The sequence below is a fragment of the Rhododendron vialii genome, chromosome 3a (assembly GCF_030253575.1).
Source record: "Rhododendron vialii isolate Sample 1 chromosome 3a, ASM3025357v1".
In the NCBI taxonomy this organism is placed as follows: Eukaryota; Viridiplantae; Streptophyta; class Magnoliopsida; order Ericales; family Ericaceae; genus Rhododendron; species Rhododendron vialii.
The window spans coordinates 7516226-7526934 of record NC_080559.1 but is presented as its reverse complement, the minus strand read 5'-3'; the positions used below and the strand labels follow the sequence as shown (position 1 = coordinate 7526934).

Here is a 10709-nt window from a genome sequence, read left to right as displayed (position 1 = left end):
GAGTATAATGCATGTGACTTTTATGCCTTTACAAGATAAAATAATAACTCATACTGATGTCATAAATTAGAACACAAGTAGGGGTTGGATTTAGAATGCCTATTTAACTCTCACTTGTGTTTTTTTTTGAAAGGCAACTTTCACTTATATACTTCCTTTAAAGTTCATGGTCACGCTACTAAAGTTTGACTTTTGCGAAGAGTTTATAATCCAAAGAATGGTGCATGTAAACATTTGGGAGCACTGCAGACATAGTTAATTCGCTAGTTTTGTTTTTCCATTGATATTGACATTGCAATACTATATATAGTTGCAAAATAATACTTTCTTTACCGTAAAGCAACAATCTCTATTCATAGCAATATCTCACATACATGTTGGTGATAATTAAGAAGAGTACATACACATATTAACGATGTGAATAACAAGTTTGCACATGATTATAGACATCATCATGAAAAGGAAGGAGCAGGCATAGAACAAACCATAGAACCTTTTCAAGTGAAGTTGAAAATGTGAAGCAATCATGAAGCGCGAGGGAAGATTGTGTAGTAGGTCTGAAGAAAACTCATGCTAACAATAACAGTCGCAGCAACAAAGGCCAAGAATGTCCACGGACTACTGAAATACTTATGAATCAATTCGGCAAACCATGTCCTCGCCTTGTTATTGTAGTGATGTTGGATTTTCCGCTTCACCTTATCGTATATTCTGAAGTCCTCCACTCCGAATGTGGAGATGCTGTTGAACATCTTGACCACTTCTTCATCACTAGTGCAGGCGCTGAATAGTATATTCTTTGCGCGCAGCTCTTTCACATCTTCCACGCTATTGATGAGCGACTTCATAAAGTTCATGTAAGCCATCGTGGGTAGGTTGTTAGGGTTGTTTGGCGTCCACTCGTACGCAATTTGGTTTGAAGTATGTATGATGAACTGAGGATTCAAAATAAGAGGAGGAATTTCGAGCACTGCAAAGAAGAAGAAAGATTTGAACTTGAAATCCCTTTGAGTATAAACACTACCACTCCTAGCATGGATTCCCTTAGCTTTGAGCTCACTGACAGATTTGAAGGAGTAGTAAAAGTCCGAGAAACCAATGTTTACTAAGGTTCCACGAGTTTGATCAGATTGGCTTAAGTTATTATGCCGCAACCAAATGTATTCAAGGTAATGAAGTGGTTGCTTCTTATCAATTCCACTTTTATTGTCCATCAGCCATCTGAATTCCGTCCCGAGTTCTTTCTTATAATCTTGTCGCTGCGACTCCCTAGACTCCAAACTATCCAAGAACTTATCCATCATTTCGGTCAATTTGTTGTGTTTGGACTTTAAGCTCATCAGTAACTCGAGAACTTGAAATGGGAGTTGATTCTCAAGCAATGACGTTATATCACTTGGCAGAAGGTACAAAGCGTGTTTACCCAAGTGTTTTACTAATTCGTCCTCAATTTGTTGATCCCCGTAACCTGGAGTAATGGACTCAATAAGAGCCGAAGCAAATAAACCATCAAGAAGCATCATTTCAGCAAATTCATTATCGGAATATTTATCTGTTGATCCTTCAACGTAGCAACTTCTAGCATCATCAACTATCTCCAAAATATGCTCACGAAATTCATCCATGCCCCTTCCACTGCTCGAAATAAACAATTGCGCGATAATAGGCTTGATTCTCTCGACCGTCTGGAGCTCCTTCTTCCCATGATGATACGGACCTATTGAAACCACCCTAGGATCAAAGTACCCCTTAGTCTTTTCATCTTTTCGCATTGTCAACGGGACTTTTTCTATACGACGTTTCGGATACATCTTAGTTCCTGAAGACTCCATTCCAGGATCAATCATGACTTCTAACGCGTCGTTTCTAGAAGTTGCAGCAGGTCCAGAACTGCTGCTGCTGCTGCTTCCTTCATCAACTCCTCTACATGTCCCATTTTCAGAATTTTCCATTCTAACCAACTCCATTCCACCTGCTGTTGTTGCTACATGTTAAGAATTTTTTCCTATGAAAACACGATGTGTGCATGAAAATATCACTAGCGATCCCTGCACGAGCAAGCTATATTTGTTTTGTTTTTTTGTTGGGGGTAACGAAATTCATTGAACGATCGATTCAGAGGTTAATTTGATTGACATGGGGACCACTCTGGTTGCAATTTGCAACAAAAGCAAACAAACCATATTATTCAACGGGGGAGAGTTACACATATACCTAGGGCGAAACTAGAATTTCGACTTAGGCTCCGTTTGTTTCGAAATAAAATGTTTTACGATGTAAAATATTTTTTTGGTTGGCAGTGCAAAAATGTTTTCAGAAAATCGACAAAATAGTGTAAAGATGGCTTAAACGGTGGAGAGAGATGAGAATATTGGAATTGAACGTGAGTCATGACTGACGAGTAAGAAAACTGAGCAGTGAGAATTACAGTAGAAGACAGCTGGTTCATTTCGGAAAATAACTTATGAAGATTTAAAGGTAAGTCATTTTCATTCAATTAATAGAAAATTTACATGTAAAATATTTTTCATATTTGTTACACAACCAAACACTGAAAAATAGGTAAAATATTTTACCGAAAAACATTTTATGCCAGACAAATGGTGTTGAAAACCTTTTTTTTTTTTTGGCCAATATTCTATTCATTAGTGGGAGTTAGCAGAGTATTAGTATATTAGTCAATAGAGGGTTTAGAGGTTGTTCATAGCACTGAACCTCAATTATAATTGGAAAACCTATTTTAATCTCCTAATTATAATTGGAAAAGCTCTTTGTTTTTTTATTCCTCAATGGGCGTGTCGTTTGAAAAGCTTTTATTGCTCCTACATAGAGTTTTTTTCGAGCAGCTCCTACATAGAGTTAAAGTTGAGAAAGTGCAGTGAACTAATGTTTTTTGTTTTTTTCATCGGCCAGTGAACTAATATTCGGAGCAACTCCAACCAAGCTCTATAATGCTCCAAATGATTTCTATATCGAGGGAAAATTTTGCAATTTATTCTGTTTATTCTTCAATTTTTTGTACTTAATGGGAGAATCTTAGAGGGACTAATCGTTTATTTTAGATATTTGGTCTCTAAATTTACTTTTGGATCTCCAAAAATGAAGACCACACCTCCAAGATTCCCTCGTAAAGTACAAAAAAATTGAAGAAAAGATTGAGTGAATTACAAAATTTTATTTTTGTGATTTAATAAAGAATTTATAAGCCCACAAGTCCAGCCCAACATTTTGTAAGCCCACGAGTTCACACGTGTAACCTAAACCCTAGGGTACCCTATGAATTAAAATCCTAAACTCTATGAAAGTGCCTAAGCCCTTGTTTGGTTCAGCATTAAGAAAAATTTGGAAAGAATTTTTTGAATAATGAGTGAAAAGACAAATTAGAGTAATAATTGGTTACATGGGTTACGAGTAGAAAGAGATAGAGAAAGAAATAAGAGTAATGATTGGAGATATGGGTAATGAATGAAAAGAGAAATGAGAGTAGTGATTGGAGATAGAAGCAATCAGTGTATTTGGAATGGAATTTTTTTTTCAAATGCTGAACCGAACAAAGCATAAACCACTAAAACCATATAATAGAAAAGTGAACCCTAAAATCCAGTATGAAAGTGTCTAAACCTTAGGATACCCAACCCTATAATAGAAAAATGCACCCTAAAATCCTATGAAAGTGCCTAAACCCTAAGATACCCTACCCTATCCTAAAGATCGGACTAGGCCTACTATGGACTTTTAAAATGGACTTTACATCTTACAAAACTAATAGGTGAACTTGTAGATTTATGAAATTCACATAATGGACCTAAGACCAATTTTTTATACAATATTATCTCAACTATTTAACTTAATAAACATATGTGGAGTTTGGACTAAATTAATTATTTTTTGATACTGTCTTTGTTTACACTTACTGTCAGAAAACTCTTTCAAGCTTTTGGTCCGATATCTGACTTTTTGATTTTGAAAAATGGAAAATATGTATGAACTGAATTTGACACAGTTAACCCAAAGGAATTCGCCACGAGGTGGAATCAGAATTTAATGGTAATGGGGTGGTCAAATGTATGGAGCCTAAAATTTTATATCCATACTCAATAAACAGTGGAAAACTCCTCGTTCCGTTTTCTCAAATAAGTACTTAAAAAATAAAGATTTATTTTCAAGCTTAAATTTAATGGACTTACAAGAAAAAAAAAATTTTTTTTTGCAAGATTTGATAGATCTCATCGATATCTATCAAACAAAATCTATGTTGCATATTTTTTTTATTTCAGTAAGCTTGTACGCTATTTTTAAGCTTAAAAATTGCAAATAAGTAGTATTTTTTAGGGTTTTTTATCTCTAGGTCCAGAAAATATAAAGTAATTCTCATAAGGTCTACTTTAATTAATGAAACACTGAATTCCTATGAAAGTGCCTAAAACTATAAACCCTGAAAGTGCCTAAACCCTAAGGTACCCTATGAAAATGCCTAAATCCTAGGGTACCCTAAAAAAATGCCTAAACTGCTAAAATCCTATAATAAGAAAGTACATAAAACCTCTATGAAAGTGTCTAAACATAAACCTTAGGAGAAATCCTAGCCGTACCGACCCATTTCATACCGAAACCGTACCGACGGCCGCTCCGGGCTGTCTCCAGCCACTAGACGGCCGATCCGAGCCGTTCAAAAATTCTAAAAAAAAAAACCGAGGGGCCTTACACGAGAATAAACGGCATCCGATGTGTGTAGGGTGGTTAGATCGAGTACCCTATTTTTCGTGTATACTTGTGTATATATGTATACGCGAAAAATAGGGTACTCGATCTAACCACCCTACACAGATTGGATGCCGTTTATTCTCACGTGGGCCCCTCGTTTTTTTTTATAGAATTTTTGGACGGCTCGAATCGGCCGTTCGGTGGCCGGAGACGGCCCGGAGCGGCCGTTGGTACGATTTCGGTATGAAATGGGTTGGTACGGCTAGCACTTCTCTAAACCTTAGGGCTCTATGAAACCGCCTAAACCCTAAGGTACCCTAAACTCTAAAATCCTAGGGTATCCTAAAACCCTAGGGCCATTAATGGTAAATATATTTTTGTAAAAGTGGACCTAGTGGTAATTAATTATTTCATCTTTTGTCAATGAGAATTAAGATTTACTTTTCTATATTTTGAGATAAAAATCTCTATTTTTTTTTAAGGAGAAAAAACGGAACGGAGATTCAATAAAATATTTCACAAATGAGAAATCTACTCCTCAGACAGTCATGAGTCGTACGGAGTCCTATACAATTTATTTTTTTGGTAAACAAGTACTATACAATTCCATTTGCATCATAACCCCAACGATTTTTCATAACTATTAAAATCAATGCACAATAGTAGTAGCTCATTTGTAATGCTATAAAAAATCTCTCTCTCCCGCCTTCCTTCTCTCTCTCTCTCAACCAAACTATATCATGCATTGGAAGGCTCGTTCCTACTTCAAAAAGTTTTGATGATTCTCGTGGTAGTGTTTTTTTTAAAGAACCTTTAAGGGAAATCGACGATGCACAGAACTGACACGCCTGACCAATTCTGAATCCCATACGGATAAATCTAAGTTGATCAATAATTCTAAAATAAATTTTTGAATGACTCTTCGAAAAATCAGCTAAATGTAGGCACTTGATCTAATCTTCTAATTTTTCATTCTGATCGGAGAACTTTTCGATTCCTAAAAACACATCTCATAACCGTATTTTCTAAAGGAAAAAAATAACATGTCAGAAAACTCATGCATGACGAAAGTTTATCCTAATCGACAAAGGAGGGCCACAAAATAAGTTGGCTTAGATTGGATTGAATCAAAAGCTCCATTTTTTTTTTTGGGTTCTAACAAACAGGGGCGGCGTGTGAGCTAGCTTCCGTATATCTCAACTAACTCCGTTCCCGATCTGATCAAAGCCAATCCGGGCCTGAACTAAGAAATTCGCAAAAAAAATAGTTTCTTACAGCCAGACCCAGAAGCCCCGACTCAGTTAACAAAACTCAAACTCTGAACTTCGAAGTAAACAATGCAGATAGCAAACAATCCAATTGAACAAAACTTAACAACCCTGCACAACCCATCAACGTTCCCCAATCGACAATTGCGTAAACACACACACTCACAAAAAATAATAATAATAAATTCAGAATCTAAGAAATACTAATCAATTTCCCCCAAATTAATTTGGGTTTAGGACTTATCAGAATGGAAACATATGAATTTTTTTTTGTTACCTGAGATGATATTAGAATCAAGGGGTTGCTTTGCTCTCAAATTGAGTTGGCTTCCTTTCTCTTCCGCAGGACAAAACAACTCGCTCTGGAAGTCACACCGTGATTTTGTCCCAAATCACAGGGTTTTAATGCTTTCGTAATCATCCTTTGCTTTGCCTAACAGCAAAGAACCTGTTCCATCACCATTTTTGACGAGAGAGAGAGAGAGAGTGTGTGGAGAGAGAGAGAAAGAGTGGAGAGAGAGAGGTACAGTAGTTCGCAAATGGGTGCCGAAAATATCCAAATTGGGTACCTGACAGCCTGTTAAGGCAACTCTACACGGATTCCAATCAATCAAATACCCCTTTTACCGGTGTGTAGGTCCCCATGCATGGTTGGCTTAGTGGTTAAAGACTTACCACGAGAATCTACTTGCCACGGTGTAAGACCGACCTAATCGGACTTGGCCACATATTTGGGTCCCCGTTCATTCGGTATTATGTCTCGACTTTAATTGGATCCTGACCAGTGGATTAGTAATCATGAATTAGTGAACATTTGCATAAACTAGTCTACACAACCAAATTTATAAAAAAAGAGATAGGAATTGAAAAAGGTTTTGACTCTAGATAACATACTGTATTAGTTAGTTACTCCAATTAATTAGCCAAACAAGCAAAGGTCAAGAAAGACCTAATAAATTGTACTTTAGTAGAATTGTTTAGTCCAAACTGTGAGTGTAATTGTAGTCATTTTCCACAAACTAAAATATCCCGGATACTCACCAACAGGTCACTTCTCAATAGTATTTGTTTTTTCTGTTTAAAAAAAATAAATAGTAATTTTTTTTAATGTGTTTACCGAATACCGATCACCCTCTGGTCACTTCTCAATGGTACTGCATTTGTTTTTGTGTTTACTGATCACCCACGGGTCATTATATTATATGACCACTTGCCTTGAATAATTGTGCTCATTTTTTGAGTCATCACTTGATTTTAAAATGATCGCGTTTAGGCCCCGTTCTGCTATGCAAAATAAGTACTTATTTTTAGATAGGTAATAAATACATTTTTGAATTAAAAGTGATGTATTGTAAGAGAATAGCCTGCCTCGGAAAGCGGAAAATAAGAATATTAACGGAACGGGATCTAATTTTAAATAATTAGACGTATGTGCTCAATGCTCATAGAATAAGGGCCCGTTCCGGAACGTAAAATAAATATTTATTTTTTAAGAAGATAATTTCAAGCTCAAAAATAATGTGTTTACGCAAATAATTTTCCTACCAATATGGATCTAATTTAATAGATCTCATCAATATCTTTAATACGGTGCAAAAAAAATTTAAAAATTATTTTTTATTTATATTATTTTTGAGTTTGAAAATGTGAAATAAATTGCTTAATTTTTAAGAAGATTTCTGGAACGGAGCTTAAGTACTATTGAGCCTAAGAGTGTGCACTGCGTTCGACTCTAACCTGTCAACCAACCTGATGACGTTGGGTTGTCAAACCTGTTACCGGTCGATTTCAGGGAGAACAAGGTCATTGTTGTCGGCGGCGGCGGGCTGCCGGACGGAGTTGATTGGGTTGGTTGGATAATGGTGTACTAAGGCCCTTCAAACCCATTCATTTTTATCTGGTGTTTGGTTTCTCCTTTTCAGTCAGGCTACTTCTCCGGCGGATAAGCTAATCTCAATCGCCCACCCCCGGGCAAATTATTGGAGTGCCCCTCAAATCTCTAGAAACCATTTTTTGTATTCTTATTACAAGAGGCAATTACTCTTACATTAGGTTTTTAACCACCAACTCTTATCCATTTATTCCAACTACCAATTGGATTCCTTCTTAGGATGTGTTCAAAAAAGTACTTATTTTTTGAATTAAAGGTAATATATTATGAGAGAATGATCTGTCTCATAAAGGAAAAATAAGTACTTACAAAATAAGAAACTTAGCAGAACAGGGCTAATTTAGTGCCACCCTTGCATTCTCCTAAACTTTTTTCTCTTCTTCGTTTTGTGTGTTTTATTCGTCTTTTTTGAATTTTTGTTAGATTTGCATTATATTTTTGATTAATCATGTGTATTGACAAAATGAGTATAAAAAATAAAAAATAAAAAAAAAGTTCACTGAAGACAAAAAAAATTTAAACGACAGTCTCTTTTTTTTTTTAAGTGTCATTTGATATGAACTTTTTTCAACGCTAGTCCACATTTTTATACCCTTCTGATTCATTTCCGCGAGTCGAATGATTAACCTCAAAAATTACAACGAAAAACTAAAAAATATAGTAACAAAAAGTAAAAATTATAAAAAAAAAATTGTTTGAGACAAAAAAAAAAAAGTTAAGAAAGAATGGAGTAAAAAGCACGTAAAAGTAAGAAAAAGTAAAAAGCGCGTAAAAGTAACAAGCCATGGACAAATAAATTTACCTTACCAAAATGTCAAAGCCTTATCCCTAAAATAGTTTGAGACCAAAAAAAGAGTTTAAAAAAAAACCTTAACAAGCCATGGACAATTAAATTTAAAAAATCGCGGAAATCTTTAACGACTCCTGCTCCAACCACAAACAGAAGAAAAAGAAAAAAGCACGTAAAAGTAAAAGATGCATGCCACATGTGAAAATCATTATTGCCTTGCAAAACTGTCAAAACCTTATCCCTAAAATCTCCGTGACCAATAGATGATAGCCACGCGGCCGAACCGGCCGGTAGTGTGGTTACTCTTCGGCTCTCGACAAGTCTACCCTACCGTTCTGTTTGATCGCTCTCCCGTTGCAGTGCTCAAATCAGTAGTGTGATTACTCTTCCTTGAAAAAGTTATTTTAAAATTCGAACCGCCCAAAATATTTTTGAAAAGTAAAATTGAGAACGGTTGCGATCGGTGTCGGTGGGGTAGATTAGTTTTTGCTCCTTAGGCGGAGCAATTTAGGGGATTAGACATCACCACTAGGTACTAGGTAGGCTTAGGCTTTAAGAAATTGGCATAGAAGGGGAGCTGTGCTCCGTGCACAACAGCTGTGCACAGAGCCTTCTTTCTCCCGCTTTGGGTTGCACAAAGATGATCGGAACCGTTCATTTTGTTCAAAATATGTCGTTTAAGGGCTTAAATTTTGAAGTAATTTGGGGTGTTTTGTTAACGCCTCTAACGATATCGAACGAAGCTAATTTTTTACAGAGACCTTAAACGACATATTTTGAACAAAATGAGCGGTTCCGATCATCTTTGTGGGACCCGAGGCGGGAGAAAGAGGGCTCTGTGCACAGCATGCTGTGCACGTAGCTTTTCTGTAGAAGGGTGGCTGGTTGCGTATTAGACTTGGGTCATACAGCATGGTGCTGTCCCGGCCTTGTAGGGCCCGCTCTGGTCTCACTTCGATAATCGAAAATGTTCACTTTATAGAGCTCGTCGAGTAAAACAATTATGAAAGCTCGTCGAATAGAAAAATTATGAAAAAAATTAGCTTGATCGGATATCATTAAGTGCCTAATTAAAACATTTTTATTGTGAAATGAATAGATCTGAAACACTGAATCAAATCCACTGGATTCCATTATTGGCAAGTTGTATGTGTTCTAATTAGGCGCTTAATGATATTCGATTGAGTTGATTTTTTTTGCATGGTTGTTCTATTCGATGAGTTCTACGAAGTGAATGATTTCGATCGTTGGAGCAAGACCGGAGCGGGCTCCGCAAGGCCGGGACAGCACCGTGATGTCCCTTGGAGGGCACAACATAGCTTCTCAGTCCGGTTATATACAAGCTATAGTTTTAAATCAAAAGGTAATTATCTAATTTTAAATATTAGGGTCATTACATGCATAAAAGTTTGCAAATGCGTATTTCTAAATTAATTTTTTTTTGAGATTCTACTAACTTCTTTAGCATACATTAAGTATTATCTAAATTTGTTGACCGATAATTAGTAAAATATTATTGGCAAAAAGAGGAAATCCATAATTTCAATGGAATTATTTCATATTCGGGGCAATTTATTAAAAAAAAAATCGGCACAATTGACAAGACATCATAAAAATCTAACCAATTTAATGGAGAAATATATAAGCGGGTCAAGTATTTATTTCATACTTGGGGCTATTTAATCAAAATTGTGGGGTCAAATTTTTTTATTTTTTTTGAACGGGGTTCAATTGAAAAAATGTCATAAAAATCTACCTAATTTTAATGGAGAAATGTATCAATGGGTGGGGTCAACTTGACCCAGATCGGCCATGCTCATTCTCAACTCATCTGAAGTACTGTAATTTTTTTTTTTTTTTTTTTAAAAGAAGAGAGTAAGAAACTGGAGTTGCATGGAGTACAGGTTAGTTGCGTGAGCCGTGCTCGTGAGCTACTCAGTGTAGCGTGTGCATCAATTAGTGTGAAAATGAAAAACACAAAATTTGTTGAAGAAACAAAAAGACAAAATCCATTTGTTATACAACAAACATTCAGATGCGAATGTCTAGATGTTGG

General features: G+C 36.0%; 1 protein-coding gene across 4 annotated transcripts; it reads right to left on the bottom strand.

Annotated features, from left to right (window-relative positions):
- Window positions 1–324: 324 nt before the first annotated feature.
- Window positions 325–6499, bottom strand: LOC131318547 (UPF0481 protein At3g47200-like). Of its 4 annotated transcripts, none has more exons than XM_058348403.1 (2): window positions 6250–6499; window positions 325–2005 (listed from the first exon to the last, which is right to left on the bottom strand). In XM_058348403.1, the coding sequence occupies exon 2, from the start codon at window positions 1965–1967 to the stop codon at window positions 525–527; it is 1443 nt and encodes a 480-aa protein (XP_058204386.1). In that variant the 5' UTR covers window positions 1968–2005; window positions 6250–6499; the 3' UTR covers window positions 325–524. The 4 variants fall into 4 exon arrangements, with proteins under 4 accessions (XP_058204386.1, XP_058204383.1, XP_058204385.1 ...); XM_058348400.1 differs by having other exon boundaries at window positions 325–1975; window positions 6250–6395; XM_058348402.1 differs by having other exon boundaries at window positions 325–1984; window positions 6250–6391.
- Between the last annotated feature and the right edge of the window lie 4210 nt (window positions 6500–10709).